The sequence below is a fragment of the Vidua chalybeata genome, chromosome Z (assembly GCF_026979565.1).
Source record: "Vidua chalybeata isolate OUT-0048 chromosome Z, bVidCha1 merged haplotype, whole genome shotgun sequence".
In the NCBI taxonomy this organism is placed as follows: Eukaryota; Metazoa; Chordata; class Aves; order Passeriformes; family Viduidae; genus Vidua; species Vidua chalybeata.
The window spans coordinates 7841490-7858467 of record NC_071570.1 but is presented as its reverse complement, the minus strand read 5'-3'; the positions used below and the strand labels follow the sequence as shown (position 1 = coordinate 7858467).

Sequence of the window (16978 nt, the reverse complement as noted above, 5' to 3'; positions counted from 1 at the left end):
TGAGTAATTCTAGTCTGAGCCCACTCACTGCGGGAAGGACTGATTAGGCAGCTGCTGCGATCCCATGTCCCTCTGAGTGGAAAGAGGTCAGGAAAATAAAATGCCACAATGTCTGTGAAAATAAAAATTTCAAGAGCCATTAGTGCAGAAATGTGGGTGAGAACAGGAGCTGAAACTCATCCTCTGGTGTGCTTGCAGGTATTCAGTGTGACTTGGCTTCCTCGTGGGGTAGGTGAAAGGTTCAGGTGATGTGTGTTTGGGCCAGTCTTGTTCTGGTCTGGCTGGATCTACTCACACCAGTGTCTGACACTGTGCCCGTTGCCCCCTGTGCAGACGTTTGACAAGCAGGGATTCCATGCTGGCACTCCGCCTCCCTTCAGCCTGCCTTCTGCTCTTGGATCCACTGGGCCCCTGAACCCTGGTGCTGCCCCGGGTTATGCTCCAGCCCCATTTCTCCATATCCTCCCTGCTCATCAGCAGCCTCATTCCCAGATGCTGCATCACCACCTCCAGCAGGATGGGCAGGTGAGTCAGCCCCTTCTGCCTCTGCAGCATCCCCAAGAGCACATTGCTCCTGCTTCCCAGCAGGGTCTTGGGGTGTTTGTTTCCTTCTGCTGTTTGCTTTGCTCACTGGGAAGGGGCCTTGGCAGCAGTGGCTGTTGACCAGCTTGGGGAGGGAAGCTGAAGTTCAGCAAGGGGAAATGCCACTTCTGTCCCTGGGGAGAAAACAGGCCTGTGCACCAGTGTAAGTCAGGAACCACCTGCTGGAAAGCAGCTCAGCAGAACAGGCCCTGGAGAGCCTGGTGAGCACAAACTTACCGTGATCCAGCAATGTGCCCTTCCAGCAAAAAGGAGCAGTGAGATCCTGAGCTGTACCAGGCTCAGCATTGCCAGCAGGTGAGGGCAACTGATCCCTGCCCTCTGCTCAGCTTTGGTGAGGCCACAGCTGCAGCATGTGTCTGGTGCTTGGCTCCCCACTGTGGGAGAGACATGGATGTGTTGGAGAGTGTCTAGTGAAGGACTGATGAAGGGGCTGGATCCTGTTTCCTGTGAGGAAAGGCTGGGGAAACTGGGACAGTTCAGCCTGGAGAGCACTGAGAGAGGATCTCATCAATGTACAGAAAGGGAAGATGTAAAGAAGACAGAGCCAGGTTCTTTCCAGTGGTATCCAGTGACAGGAACAGGGACAGTGGGCACAAACTGGAACTCAAGAGGTTCCCTCTGAATATCAGAGAAAATGTTTTTGCTGGGATGGTGACCAAGCCAGACTGCCCAGGAAGTTGTTGGAGTCTCCATCCTTGAAGTTGTCTGGGAATGATGCTGGGCAGCTGGCTCTTAAGTTAGCAGCTCTTAGCTGCTTAAGCAAAGGGGTTGGACAAGATACCTCGAGAGATCCCTGCGAGCCTCAGCCAGGCCGTGATTGTGTGAAGAGCCCATCCTGCTGTGGGCTGGGGGGGGGATAGTGTGTGGGGTGTGAAGCTGAGACAGGTGCTGCTGTGCCATGTCAGGGGGTCAGGAGGGCAGGATGTGAGCACTTGTGCTGTGATTCTGGGGAAAAATCAAGCATCCCCTGCAGGTTGCAGGTCAGCTCCCATTCGGTTTCACCTGCACACGTGTTTACTTTCCTAGCACTAAATATTCCCTGAAAAAAAGCAGTGTTCAGCTTTACAGTCCAGTAATAGAACATGATTTTGTGCTCCAAATGTGTGACATCCTTGTCTGGCTCATCTTGGGAAAGCTCCTTTGCTGTGCCTGGCCTGGCTCCTCACTTCCCTTGTGCTTGAACTTGTTGTGCTTGGGAGGCAGTGGGATGGTGCATCCCCAAGCTCCTGCCTGCAGTGCCCATGGTTGCTTGGCCTGGACTGTGGGATGTAGAGATGGTGCAGGGCAGAAACAGATCTGTTCAGGGGGGAGCATTGCTGTGCTGCTGCGTGTCAGGGCTGTCCCTGGTGATTTGGGGTGCGCTCATCTTCCTGGGAATGCTGGTGCTGTGGCAGCTGATGCTCCTGTCTCCTTTGTTTCCCTTTTCTAGGGTGGATCTGGCCAACGTAACCAACCCAGCACCATGCAGCAAAAGTCTCAGGCTACCAAAACCGCCTATGGCACTTCTCCATACTGGACAAACTAAACCCAAAACCGGGGAGGGGGGAGAGAATGAAAGGAGAGAAGGAAGGAAGAGAAAAGAGAAGAAAGGAGAAAAAAAGAAAAGAAAAGAAAAGAAAAGAAAAGAAAAGAAAAGAAAAGAAAAGAAAAGAAAAGAAAAAAAAAGAAAAGAAAAGAAAAGAAAGAAAAGAAAAGAAAGAAAGAAAAGAAAAGAAAAGAAAAGAAAAGAAAAGAAAAGAAAAGAAAAGAAAAGAAAAGAAAAGAAAAAGAGAAAAGCCCATTCTTGGAATTATTAGGAAAAATAACTGCTCAGCCAAATGTCTGTGCGGGGAGAACTGCAGCCAGCCAGCCATCCTCTGTGACTTGCCTGCTTCCTCTTTGAGTTGCTGTTATATGTAATATATTTATGTATGTATTTGTAAATGTAATAGAGCCTAAATGTGGTTTTCTGCATCTTGCAGCCTGTTTTATTTTCTTTGTAGGAAAACTAATTATTCATTTTCCATCTGTACCAGGGCATCATTCTTTGTTTTGTATTTTAAGTTCTATGGGTTTTGTAACTCTGTCAGACAAAGACAAACTGAGCCCTTTTTTTTGGAGCTGGAGCCCATTTATTTAATGCAGTTCTAAATTCAGACAAATAAGGAGACCTGCCCTTCCAAAAACCTAAATCAAGATGTGTCCTGTTGGTTTGATTTTACCCCCCGACCCCCAGTATAGCTGTTATTTTAGAGGGGGAAAATAAAAGAAAGAAAAAAAAAAAGTTCTGTGGGCCTTCCCCTTTCTTTCATTTCCTCCCTCCCTCCTGCCCTCTTGCTGTGGAAGACAAGCTCTTGTGGGCAGTTTCATCACTGCGGCCTTGAGCTGCAGTCTCAACTTTAAATTTTTCAATTTTTTAATAATAATAAAATGGACAGGGTTTTGGTTTTTGTTCATGCGGAGGTTTTTTTGTTGGTGGTGTTTTTCTCTAGCAAGAGACTTTGGATGGCTCAGTGTGTCCTGGAACCTCCTTTGCATCATTAGAGGCAAAAACTATGTAGCGGTTTCTTAAATAAAAGTATAAGCTGTGTCTTGTACCTCTTTTTGCCCTGAGCCACCTTCCCAGGAAAGCCAGAGCTACTGGATGGAAACTTCATCTGTCCCTCCCCACTTTTTTTAAAACAAAGACCTTGGAGGCAACTCCTGGTCCTTCCTGTCCTGCACCAGTGCAGTGAATGTTCTAGGAGTTTCATTTCTTTATAGCCCTTCCTCCACCTAATAAAGATCTGATCATACCACTGGTGTTTGTCTGAATTTTCAAAGGCTCCAGGAGCAGTTTTACTTTTACAGCCTGTCCTTTTCTACCTGCTCTTGCAAGAGCAGCCAACCTGGGAGGGTAAGAGCAGCAGGTGTGTTTGACAGCAGTGAGTTCACCTGTGTGCTGAGAGCTCTCAAGCACCCACAGCAGGGATGGGATCCGGGGCTGCACCCTCGCTGCTGCCCTGAGCAGCCTGTTCTGCCTTTGGTGTCTCCTGGGGTGGTGCTCCGAGTCCTTTTGAGCAGTTGGAATTGGTAAGGACAGAGCACAGCTGCAGCTCTGCCCTCTTGCTTTGCTCACGAGGTCCATGGGTTCCACTAGGAGGAAGGACAGGGGTGTGAGAGCTCCTGAGGGAAGTCTCCTGCCCCAGACTTACCCTTCTGATCATCTGTCCCCGTGCAGCAGAGGAGGTAGGTAAATGTGAAGCACACAACAGGCATGGGGCTTTTATTTCTTTCAGTACCAGTGAGAAAAAAGAAGTCTGAAAAAAGAACCATTTTTCTTTCTCTGTTTCAAGCTCTTGGCCCCTGTGAGACCCAGTTGTCACCTAGGCCTCTCTCAGCCTCTGAGCAGCACAAGAACTACAATGGCATTCCTCTGCCCTGGCTTAGGTTTTGACACTGGTTGAACTCCAACAGCTGCTCCAAGCCCTTTTCAGCTGCTGTCCCACTGCCAACCACTTTGGGGCCTGAATGTCAAGGAGGGCAAAAATGTTTCTGCAGGCTGGGGCCCATCAGTTTGCACAAGACTGCACCAGCAGCTGAGCCCTCACAGCAGAAGCACCTCATTTACCCGTTTCAAAACAGACTTCCCCAGAGCTGCCTTCACTCCCTTGAGGTCTTGTTTATAGACACCCAGTGCAGCCCTGCAGGTCTAGCTTGGTTCTTGTGTGCGTGTCACAGTCCAGAAGCAGCTGGAGCTGGGGAAAGGCAACGGGAGAGATGGTGCCAGCCCCCAGCAGCCCCTGAGCCTCAGGTCTCACACCTTCCCAGCTGCCCTGGGGTCCTGTCTGCAGGCAGAGCGTTGCCTTCAGCCACAGGCAGGCTCCTCTCCTCTCTTCGTGAGACTCAACAAAATGTTCCTCCCTTCCCTTACATTGTCACTTCGGCAGGATTTGCCTGCAGCAATTTCACTCTCTAAGCCATGTTGCCACTGATGGCAGAGGCAAGGTTGCCCAGCCGTCTTGGCCACCAAGGAAAGAAGAGGAAAACCTCCCCTTTTGCTGCCCCCGAGACTTACCCAGGGCAGGGTGGGCTGGAGCCCTTGCCCTGCCTTTGGTCCCACACTGCTGCTGGAGGAAGCTGCTGCTGGCAGCTCTGGGCAGCCCATGCTGTAGGGTCAGGCAGGAGATACAAGCAAGCCGGATCCCAGACAGCACCATCCCTCCAGCACCAGTCCCTTTCCATAGATTGGAGACTGCTTTGGGAAGGCAGCTCCAAAATGCCATCACCCTTCCTCCAGCTCAGCTGTGCAGCAGAAGCACTTGGGGCTCCAGCCACATTTGACCAGCAGCTGCTGTGCTGCCATTGATACCAAGTGCAGCCAGTGCAACTCCCTAACATTTGTCCCGCTAGTTTTAGCTCAACTGTAGCAGCTGGGGCACTGCAAACACCCTGTTCCCTTCCCGAGCCTACAGGGAACAGCAGGGGACCGGCAGGGCTGGCACCCGGGAGGGCTGGCAGCCATGACCTCAATTTCTCTGCCAAAGCTGTTCCCTGACCCAGCGGTCAAACTGCTCCTCCCTTTCAGGAGTGCCATGCTCCTGCCCTGCCAGGGCACCAGCCACCATTAGCTCTGGCCCAAGTCACATGAATCCACAAACCACCTTCTCACTGGTCTCCCCCTTCCTACTTAGGAAAACTAAATATAACAGCAAAGGTCTGGCCTTTTGCCAAAGTCCTCTAAATCAGTTCGTTCTTTAGTCTTAGGTCCAGGCAGCTGTCAAACTGCAGCATTATTCTGCAATAAATGTACAGATATTGGTGTATAAATACATCCACGATCCCAGAGCAGCAATTAACTCATTCAAAGCTTTGAGTAACCCATGCAATGCAACCACCTCAAACCTGGAAGTAACAGCACAGAGATATTTTCATTTCACATTTTTATTAGTAGACAGATGTGCAGAAAAGACAAAATATAGCTACTGAAGGAGAAGACAACACAAAAATGCATCAGTTAATTCTTTCTGGTAAATTATACTGAAGAAAAAAAGCAAACGATTTGGGAGTTCAGCTAAGAAAACTACTAAGAAATCTAGTGTACCCTGCTGGTTTCAGAATGGTTGAAAACTGCATTTGAAGGGACATGTAGCTGCAAATGTAAACGCTAATATTGACTGAAACAGGAGAAAAGGGGTTAAGAAAAACCCAGAATACACAGAGCAGGTAAACATTTTTCTGCAATCTCTTAAATAGTTTCAAAAAAATCCCCTAATACTTCAGTTGTATTTCAAAAAAAGGAAACCAGCAAGTCAACAAGCAATGACACTGCACAGGACAGTGGGGAAGAGAAATTCATCTGGTTAATGTCGGAGCTCTCAAAAGAGGTTGCTTTTTTTGTCATTAAAAAAGGGTAACAGAAGAGTCATAATAATGCATCTTACAACACCAAGCTTGGAAATACAAGTCACTGGAGAGTATACAGTGAAGACGGTCAAAAGTACAGGGGAAATCCTGAAAGATGCAGTATCCTCATTTCCAACCAAGTCATCAGCAAAGCCAGTGTTGCCACACTCTGCTCCTTCACCCCCTACAGCCATCTGAAAGTTGGAGGTTGGTGGTCCTGCCCTGGCGTGGCCCCGAGTCCAGTCCTGCAGCCAGGAGCATCAGGGGCCCCTGTGCCAACCCTGGCGCTGACCTCGCAGGGTTGGTGTGAAGCTCGGGGTGCCCCATACTGTCACTAAATGCAGGGGAGCCCCGCTGCAGGCTCCAAAAAGCACCTGGGGCTGAGTCAGTCCTTGCTGGAAGAAGGCTGACACCTCAGGAGGGTGCAGCTGCCTTCCCAGGTAACATGCAAGCAGGAGGGCAGGCAGCCGAGGGAGCGCTGGGCACAAGGAATCGCCACTCGGGCAGAGGGATGCACCACCAGGGCAGGGACTGTCCCTGCAAACCCCAGCCAAATAACACTTTGGAGACAAATCTGCCTCACTCACTTCATGCAGAGGCCCGAGGGCCTTCCTCTCCTCTCCATCCGGGCAGCGCACTCGGAGCTTTTGCCCAGTCTTGCCCCGGGACGCAGCCACGGAACGGATCCAGAACAAAGCCTGCTCCCACCGAAGCAACCCCGAGGGACCCGCAGCTGGGGACGTACCATGGAAAACCCTGAGACACACGGAGGGGACGCACAGGCTCTGGTCAGGGTGATGCCCCTGTACCTGCGGGGACCGAGGGTCTTGCCCAAGCAGGGCCAGCACCTCTGATCTGCTCCCGGGGCTGCCAGGCCCGGCTGCGGATCCAGGGATCATGCAAAAGGGGAAGTCGGGGCACTGCACCACAGCCAAACACGAGCACGCTGCAACGGGGGAGAGCCGAGGGCCTGAAGAAGAGGGGTCTGACACAGGAACATGCAGGATCCCCCTGCCCACGACGGAGCACCCTAAGCTCTGCCAAGGGCTCCCAAAAACATGCGGGAGGCTGAGCTCGGGGCATCAGCTGAAGCACACTGCTGAAGAGCCTGTAAAAACCTGCTGCTGGCCTGCTCTGCTGTGGGGCTGCACACACCGCTGTGCCCCAGGGAGCCGGGCAGGGGAGAGCCCAGCACTGCCCACCTCTGCCTGCAGCACAGACAGCCCGGACACCCCGCGGGCGCCAAAGCGAGCTCCAAACTCCGCTGGCCCTGCGGGCTCTTTGAATTCTTCTGGGAAATGCATGCAAAGTATTTCTTAAAAAAAAAAAAAAGAAAAAGATAAAGAAAAATCTAGTCTTTGCTACCTCTTACAACTCTGCTGAAAATCCACAGTAAAGAATTTGCTTCCATAAAAATGCAAGTGCTGGAGGAGAACAAACAGAATTCCCCTCTTTAGGAGCTCTCCTGTGTGTAGTTGAAACCTCAATCCATAACCTCAGCTTCCATGTTTAGGCAGAGAATTTGAATGGAAGTTAATGCCTATGAAATGTGGGCAGAATTCCAGACATCATCAGGGAGCTAGGATCTCACACTGTATCACTTGGATTGTCTTTTTTGAAATCATAAACCTTTTTATTTCCCATGTAGTTAACTACCTTTTCTATGTAAACAAGCCTATGTCTAAGCAAGTGCATGTCAGCTGTTTTTAAGCTTGGCCGCACAGAGCCGCACCTGCCCACAGGTGACCTACACAGGTGACAGAAGGCAGCTCCAGAGGCACAGGGCTGGGCTGCAGGGAGCAAGGCCTGCCAGCCAGCACAGGGCAGGAGGCTGCTGGTCTATCTCACTGCCAAAAATAAGTCCAGCATGAATGGTGGCCTTCTGGGCAGCAGGATGCACATCTGCTCTCCTCCCTCCAGAGAGGGGCAGCTGGCAGCAGATCTCAGCAGAACAGCTAAATAGAACTTTTCCAACTATATCCTAGTCTGCTAAAAAAAAAAGAAAAAAAAAAAAGAAAAAAAAAAAAAAAAGAAATAGCAACCCAGGGCTCAGTTGTACAGATGTGAAGTGTTAAGTGTTTATTTTATGTTCATATCACAAGCCTTTTCCAGAGACAAAGCTGATTGTGCCCTCTGGGGCTCCAGGGGCCAGCTATTTCCTAACTCAGCAGGCTGAAAAGGAATACTGTACCTTTCAGTGACATCCCATCAAGCTCAACACACAGTAGCTTTACACTCTCCGCCCCACACCTTATAAAGGAAAAGCCACCACCACAAGGCTAAACGAATGTACACACGCTATTATTGTAAATGGAGCAGCTAAACCTTGGCAATTTGCTTCGTGGGGATTTTTTTTCTTCCCAGTAAATGCAGCACTTTGAGCTCCCAAAAACTCGGCTTCCAATGGATTTGTTCCAGCTTTAAATACATTAAACATCTCAATGCAAGACTGTATTTAATTCAAGACTCTAAACACGAGCAAACCTGTTTTGCCGTGAGCATTTCATAGAGAAGTGAAAAGGGGAGTTTCTTTTTTAAAAAGAAATTGTAATACAGTGATGAAAGGGTTAAGAATGCAAGAATTCAGACATTCTGTGGAGGGTCTCTAAGAGGTCCATAAAAAAGGAGCAAACAGATCCATACAACAGGAGACAGCAGGAGACAAAGTTTTGTGTTGGGTTTTTTTTTGTTTTGTTGTTTTTTTTTTTTTTTCTTTTTTTTTTTTTTTGACACCTCCCCCCCCCCACTTTTTTGCTGGACTGCTGCTAGGTTACCGCTGCTCCCTTCTGGCCTGAGTCGGCAGGGCAGTACAGGGGCATAGAGGGAGCAGGTCACGACTCCTCGTTGCCAGAATCATCATCATCGTAACAGTCGGCATCCTCCTCCTCCTCATCTTCATCGTCAATGTCGTCATCGTACAAGTCGTCGTAAAGCAAATCTGAACTGTTGTCATTGGAAGGCACTTTAGTTTTGATGCAGTACTCTGCCAGTGTAGTGGGGACCTTCACGCCATCCTTCTCTGCCTCGGCTTTGGTAGCCAAAACCTGTTTCCTGTGGGGGAACACAGCAGGGATGTGAGCAGGGCTGTGTGCCAGTGGCTCAGCTCCCTGCCCTCCTCTCCAGGCCCTGCCCAGCCCTCCTGGCAGCTGGGGAAAGGAGCTGAGGTTTGCAGAACGCACCAGAAACAGCACTGGAAATAGATTTCATTCCTGCAGCCCCAGGCTTGGGAGCACGCCAAGGGGGTTTGCAGCACACACGCTCTCGGCAGCACATGAAATCAGTTATCCCACAGGCTCTGCACTAGAGACCTGCCAGAGGCCAAAGCAAATTCCATTCGCTACCATAGGGATGGTCAGAGATTTCCTAGGATGATTTATGGACTCTGACGCTGACAGCTCTCCCACAGCATGCTCAAAACTGCAATTCCCACAAGCCTTTGGCAGCTCTCAGCTCCCACTGGAGGGTCAGAGCAGCTGGGGCACATGGCAGCATCCCAGGAGACAGCCTGGGGCTCACAGAAGCCAAGTGTTTTCCATCACCCTGAGCCAGGCCTGGCTGCTGCATCCCAGCAGGAAGGAGCAGATGGCAGCCTGTCCTCTCACCCACCCAGGGCCCATCACTCTGCCATTCCCTGTGTGGAGTGCACCCAGCTCTGCTGGAGCTGTGGGAGCTGAAGGATTCTCAGCACAGAGCCCCCCTGGCCCCACCCAGGGCCACATCCTGCCTGCCCAGCTGGCAGAGACAATGCAGGTGTGGCCTCATGCCAGCAGTTCTGCTCCAGGTCGGGCTGTCCCTCCACAGCAGCCCTGGCCCACGCTCACATCCTCCCCCTGCAGCTCCTGATAAACCAAGGGCAGGACTGAGCAGTGGTTCCAGATAATCCAATTCAACTCTGCAAGCCCTTGACAAATCCTGCTGATGCTCCTTTGAATTGGAGGGACAAGATTATGATTCACGCATGCATTAAGCACAGAAATTAGTAGGATGCAGTCAGTATGCATCACATCCCAAGCAATGCAGGGCTTAAAGACAAGCAGGAACTTTGACTGGGATTTGCTACTAGCCAATAGGTTTTGCAGAACATCATGACAGATTAGTCTGAAAAAAGAACAATTTAAAGACAAATCAGCCCAGTCCTCCTGCCCCAGAAGTTTGCACTGCTTCTCTGTGCTGAAAATTCTAGAGGGACTTGAAGCATGGACTTTGAATAAGACACTGAAATGAATTTCCAAATGACATTCTGCTGTGAGATGCTGGTTTCAGCAAATTCTGGAAGCAGCCTGTTTGATAGGATTCAAAGCAGAATGCTGGTAGCCCAGCATCACAACTGGCAAAGCTTACCTTATGATTTCGGCGTACTCCTTGTCTTTTCCTTTACTGTCCCTCCATTTCCTGAACATGACTGATGCATCCACATTGGCTGGGGAGAATGTGTTGGGCTCATTAAGCAAAGAGATTACACTCAGTAAGATAGTCCTGAAAGAGGTAATCACGACAGCAGAGTCAGAGCTAACGCATTCATGGACTGGATATCCACAACTTCTTTAGGTGTTGCATCATGAACTTGTTTGAAGCCAAGTCTTAAGCTGAGGACAGTGTTTTTAAGTGAGAACAGGTATTTATGAACCTCAGACTCTGGACATTGGTGCAGGGAAGGTGATACAACACAAACCTCATGTGACTACAGACCATTGTGTCTGTGCTTGGGACAGGGCAGCACAGAAAGCTACAATCAGGGCAGAATTCAGCTTGTCTGCACTATCCACAGATGTGGGGGGGCTGGAAATCTGCTCTGTGGGCTGTTCCTGGTGGCTTGCAGCCTCCAGCAGGAAGCCAGGCTGTTTGCCTGCCCTGCACAGGAGAAGGACCACTAAGACCCAAGGCCAGCAGAAAAGGCTGCACTACTTTTCCCCTGCCCTGCCAGGTGGTTGGGAGGCTGAGGCTGGGGCAGGACTCCTATCCTCAGCTAGTGCCCCGCTCAGGCTGCAGCAGCAGCTCTCAAGCACAACAAGGGGAAGACAGTGTAGATGCTTTTCACTGCCCAGGCAAGGTGCCAGGGCCCAGTGGGATTCAGCTGCTGGTACTCAGCAAAGCCAACATGAGCCAATCATGTAACTCCTGGCAGGCAGGCAGGCAGGCAGGCAGGCAGGCAGGCAGGCAGGCAGGCAGACAGACAGACAGACAGTCTTCTGGGATTTCCAGCCAGGTGCCCTGCTCTGCTGACATTTACCAGCTGCAAACACCATCCTCTTGCCAGAAGCTTTCTCCTGCAGTTCTTAGAAGCCTGCACTTGAGAGATGCAGCCTTTGCTGCTCACACCGTGCCTCAACCAGCCCAAACACCCATACCCAGCCACCGGCTGTAGCAGCCACCACAACAGCATCACTCATCTCAGTGGTCCTGCCAGCAACAGCTTTCCTTTCAAGTGGAAGGGACAAACAAGGGACAGGGAATAGCTCTTGAAACACAGCATTACCTAACAGCCACTTTGCAGACCTTAATTAAAGGAGACTGGGAGCCGCAGCTCTGTTTGCACTGATTCAGGGGCATGTTCAGAGCACATCTACCAGATCATATATCTGGGTACAATTCCAGGAAATGCTTGGTCATTTGGATACTGAGTATCTTTAAAGGTTTTCAAAATAAACACTTGTATCTGAACAGACTGTTCAGCACAGCTATCAAGAGAGCCTTACACAATTCATTTTCTGAATTATATAATTCTGTACGAAAAGAGAGCAGCAGCTCTGGAAGAAACTGTCTCATTGGATTGAAATGATGGGCATAAGAGATAATTTTCTACTTCATCTCAAGAATTCATTTAAGAGCCTTTGATTCTCTGCAAACAGGCCAGCATGTCAGCTCCAGCATCATGCAGCAGCTTTCACATAGAGCAAACAAAGTCTAGGGAAGGTCAAGGACAGGAATTCATATCTGGATTTAGCATCTGCTCTACCACACTTCCATCAATAGTGAGGAAAAGCCAATTTTCACTGTGTTGTCCAGACACCGAAGTTACTGCAAAGCTACTTAAATACACCAAGACAACTGTATTAGCAGTGAAGCTCTCTGAGCTCTTCCTTCCCATCCAGCACATTAGATCAGCTCCATCACTGCTGATATCTTTAAGAGCTGGGCAGTGTCCTCCAACTCAAACCTGGCTGCCTAGAACAAGGTACAGTAATAGAAAGGCATCCCAGCATGGGGGATCTGACAGGACTAAAACCACTAAAGAAGTTCAACCATGCGGGACTGAAAACTCAGCACCAGATGCAAACCGCATGGGCTGGATATAGGCTGAGTCTCTGGGATATTGTCAGGGATCTGTCTCCCTTTCAGACAAGGCTGCTGTAGCATGGAAGAACAGCCAGCAGAGGCTCAAGGAAACAGATCTGTTCTCGTTTTTTCTCCTGTATCAACATAAGAAGGCTCAGACACAGATCAATTTCTTCCCAAAGAGACATGATATAGATTGGCTGATGCTCCCAACCAGCACATCCTATTATATTCCTTGTTGAAAAAGGATTTTTTTTTTTTTAATTCCAGCTGCTATCCACATTGTAGCCTTTCAGAGCTACCTGAAGAGGTAGGTATAGATTGGTCCAAGTGCATTTTTGCCTTCTAGTATAAAGTTAAAAGTTTTAGCCTAGGCTGCACTGACAGTCATGTTACTGCGTCAAGCTGTTTGTGGAATCTGCCCAAATCTTAGGCAGCAAAAAAAAAAAAGTCAAGAAAAATGGGAATCCTCAAGAAACAAAGCAATAGGCAGACAGTACATCACCTATCCACAGGAGATACAGGTGTACCAGTACCTTGAATACTGTGCAGAGTCCCGGCCTGTGCAGTTCAAGGGTAGGGGAGACAGATGGGATGTGGAGAAGGACAACTAAAATGATCAGAGAGGCTCAGCCCTGAGCCTTTTACCACTCACTCAGCTCCATGGGACATAGGAAGCAGTATTCTCTGCCAAACAGATAAGAGCTGCATTCCTTCACATCTTGCTGGGTTTTGCTGTGTTTACTTATGCCTGCATCACCTAGCTCCCAGTGATGGGAAAGTCCATACTGATTGTGTTTAAAAAATAAATGAGCCTGCTTGACACCCTTAGAAGCACATGTGAACTCTCACAGTTGAAGAATGAATTTTCCCCTTCAGATACTTCAACCCCATTCATCTGTAGGGAAATAGTCAACACTTGGCAAGATTTACAGAATTCAGCAGTGGAGGAGCAGCTCCCTCCCACATCTTCAGCCCCTCTGCCTCCTGTCTGACACTCTGGAGCTTTCCCAGGCCAGATGGGACCCCAGCAGGATGCACTTCTGCTGGCACTCCACCCAACTGGTGATGGTGGTAGCAGGCTAGAAGTGAAGGACCAGTTTTATTTTCATTTGCTGATACATTAATTTGCTGCGGAATATTTTGACCTGTTACCCTTAAGCCCAAGATGATTCAAGAGCATTAGCACTGAAAACTGCAACTGTGGTGAGGGAGAGCAGAAATCAGAGAACAAGCACCATGAGAAGTTCCATGTCAGTCTCTACGGTTTAATTTAATGAAATATTATAATGAAATGTATGTGTGATATATGTAATTAATGCCCAAAGCTGTTTCCTAACTGTGAGTTAAGGCTTGTCACCTAGTTGGTTCTTTATTTGACAGTGTCTTGTAATAAGAATTAAATTCAGCTGCTGTTTCAAAAACATGGACAGGTTAGGCCTTGAATGTCTCTGGTACTTAGTGATCCTTTGTATTTTTGTCAGGAAGAAAACCAACAGCTGCTCCCAACACCACTCAGTAGGACAGGAGACAGACAAACAATGGAAGGCAAACAAAAGGCAGAACTCTGCAAAGTCGCTTCTGCTGGTCAGAATACTCAAAATCCTGTATTGGGTTTGCAGGTCCGAGCTTTGCTAGCCAGAGGGCTACAAGGGTGGCTTCTGTGAGAAGCTGCAAGAAGCTTCCTCTATGTCTGGCAGACATAGGAAAGTCCAAGGACAGATGTGCCACTGGTCAAGGTTGGGCCAATTGGAAAGGGCGGTAATGTCTCTGTGAAAACATATTTAATAAGAAGAAAGTTTTAACTGTGTTCAGAGAAGAGTGGAGGGAGAACATGTGAGAGGAACAACCCTGCAGACACTCAGATCAGTGCAGAAGGAGGAGCAGGAGCTGCTCCAGGTATTGGAGCGGAGATTCCCCTGCAGCATATGGTCAAGACAATGGTGAGGCAGCTGTGCCCCTGCAGCCCAGGGAGGGCACAGGGGAGCAGAGATCCATCTGTAGCCCGTGGGGGAGCCCAGGCTGGAGCAAGGGGATGCCTGGGAGGAGGCTGTGATCCTGTGGGAGACCCATGGAGAAAGTATCTCTCACTGGAGCAGCTTGTCCTCAAAGGACTGCAGCCTGTGGAAGTGTGACCCACGCTGCAGCAGTTTGGGGAATACTACTGCCCATGGGGTGGACTCATGCTGGCAGAGTTCACGCAGAACTGGCACACTGTGGGAGGGACCCCATGGTGCAGCAGGGGAACACTCCTCATCCTTAGCAGCAGGAGAAACGATTTGTGATGAACTGACTATAACCCCCATTCCACTACCCCCATACACTGCTGTGGTAGCTCGTAGAGATGTGAAGGAGGGAGAGGTGGGGGGAAGGTGTTTTTAAGGTCTTATTTTACTTCTCATTATCCTGCTCTGATTTTGTTGGTAACAAATTTAATTAACATCTCTAGTTCTAGCCTGTTTTGTCTGTGATGGTGTTTGGTAAGTGATGTCTCCTGGTCCTTACCTGCTGCAGAAGAACATCAGAACAATGAACAGGTCAGTAAGGCTGTGAAGATTGGAATAGCTCAAGTAGACTAAGGCTGGGAGCAAAAAAGAGAACTACTTCTAGCTCCAGGCCACTTCAGGACATCTAGGAAGAGGTGCAACACACAGATGGGCTCATGATTGAGAGGTGGACCTGACCATAGAGGCCATTACACAGGTTATCCATGAATGTGAAAGGTGTGCTGCCATCAAGCAAGCCACACAAGTGAAATACCCCTGGAATAGCGGGTGGTGGTTGGGTTTCCTGTATGGTGAGGCCTGGCAAATAGTTAACATTGGGCCACAAGCATGCCAAAGCAAGAGCTACATACGCAGTATGGCAGAGGCAACAACTGGCTAGAAGTGTACCATGCTTGGAACACAATCTCAGGTCTCAAGAGACACCTTTTGTGGTGACATGGTACCCCAGAGAGAACTGAATCAGGCAATGGGACTTATTTTCAAATTAATCTCATAAACTCTTGAGCAAAGAAACATTGAGTGAATATATCACATCCCTTACCACCCACAAACCTCTGGAAAAACTGAGAAATGCTGAAGACTGTTAAGAGCTTTAGGTAATGGGACATGGAAGCACTGGGATGCAAATTCTGCAGAAGCCACTTGGCTGGTCAATGCTAGGTTTTGCTAACCTAGCATTGATCTGCTAAGATCATCTGCTAACCTAACATCATCTGCTAACTGCACTGATCCTGCCCAAACTGAGCCCATAGACACTGTGGGAGGAGATAAGGTCCCTGCACTATACACAGGAAAGTGGCTGGGGAAATCAGTGTGGATTCTCCTCCCATGAGAAAAGGAAAGCACATTAGTGGGATTGTCTTTACGCAAGGATCTGGGTACCTGGTTACCTGGTGGGTAACGTGGAAGGATGGGGAGACCCAGTGTGTACCTCAAGGATATTTAACCTTGGGGGAAAAACAAACTGTGTGAGTTGCAGGAAGTAAAGGAGCAGGAATGACATGACCTAAGAATGAATTTTGTGGGGAGCAAGGAGAATGTGATGATGATGTGAGCCAACGATCAAGGCTGGTGACCAACAATCAAGTGTGCTGCTTCTCCTGTCCTGATCACCTATCCTGATGGAGTAGAGCATAAGTCGTGGATCTGGAGAGGTGGAGGAAGCCATGAAACAGGAGAATAATATCCATCTGTGAAAGGACAGGTTAATGAAGATGTATGTTTGGTATAGAGATGTTTCAAGGATGTAGTTTGGGTTGTATGTGTGGGTAAGAAGGAATTCCAGTAATAAGAAAGAAATACAGTGGAACAGTTGGAAGATAAATAAATTATATGGGATCTAAACATGACAAAAATAGTAGGGAATAAAGAGTGGAGATTGTACTGAATTTTGTAGCTCATCTTCCCTTAGCAGCCCTAAATGCTGCTAAGCGAAAGTTAGAAAGGTATGATGACACACAAGTCTTTTGGCTACTGCTGAGCAGTGCTGGCACAGCATCAGCGCTGTCTCTAACATTTCCCACTCCCCCACCGAGGGGATGAGAGGTGGCGAGATCCTAAGATGGGACACAACCAGGCCAGCTGGTCCGAATTAACCGAAGGGATATACCATACCATATAACATCAGCTCAGACACAAAAGCTAAGTGAGAGAGGAGGAATGAGGGACATTTGCTATATCACAATGTTTGCTTTCTGGAGCAATCGCTATGTGCGCTGAAGCCCTGCTTCCCGGGAAGTGGCTGAACGTTGCTCACCAATGGTAAGTAGAGATTAATTTTTTCCCCTTTGCTTATGTGCAAAAGCCTTTGCTATTGCTTTAGTAAACTGCCTTATCTCAAACACAGAAGTTGTTTTCCACGTTATTTTTCTCTCCCCTGGCCTGCTGGGAATGGGAGTAATAGAGCAGTTTGGGCACTGGAACCCATTACACATACTTTTCCACTAGTGGTACTTTGAAGAAGATAACAGTGACTGAGATAGGCTTCAAAATTTGAGATAATTTGCCTTCGGAGTATGAAACCCAGTGAACAGGACAGAAGGCTCTGCACTGTCAGCCCAGGATGACAACACAGCAGACCAGTATGTTGTATGAACAGACAGACTGGTAAGTCTGGTTCCCACTTGATTCAAGCCCTAAGCCCCACAAAACCTTAAATTCCCTCCCAAACCTCTCCCACCATAAGCGTTAGGTCTTGTAGAGATGGCAGGCCTTTGAGGTCACCACTG

General features: G+C 48.8%; 2 protein-coding genes across 18 annotated transcripts in view; one reads left to right on the top strand and one right to left on the bottom strand.

The window, feature by feature from the left end:
- The window catches only part of LOC128802514 (ubiquitin-associated protein 2-like), a 123700-nt gene extending 121503 nt beyond the window's left edge, over positions 1-2197 (top strand). For 11 of the 17 annotated variants that reach the window (XM_053968983.1, XM_053968992.1, XM_053968997.1 and 8 more), the window contains 3 exons: positions 199-228; positions 334-525; positions 2033-2197. In XM_053968983.1, coding sequence (XP_053824958.1) covers positions 199-228; positions 334-525; positions 2033-2128 — 318 coding nt within the window. In that variant the 3' untranslated portion in view covers positions 2129-2197. The remainder of the gene's footprint in view (positions 1-198; positions 229-333; positions 526-2032) is intronic. The other 6 variants (XM_053968998.1, XM_053968996.1, XM_053968994.1 and 3 more) reach the window with 1 other exon arrangement.
- Positions 2198-5487: 3290 nt separating this feature from the next.
- UBE2R2 (ubiquitin conjugating enzyme E2 R2) overlaps positions 5488-16978 on the bottom strand; it is a 54764-nt gene continuing 43273 nt past the window's right edge. Inside the window, exons 4-5 of the mRNA XM_053931880.1 lie at positions 10309-10443; positions 5488-9018 (exon numbers count right to left, since the gene is read on the bottom strand). Of these exons, the coding sequence (XP_053787855.1) occupies positions 8799-9018; positions 10309-10443 (355 nt within the window). The 3' untranslated portion in view covers positions 5488-8798. The remainder of the gene's footprint in view (positions 9019-10308; positions 10444-16978) is intronic.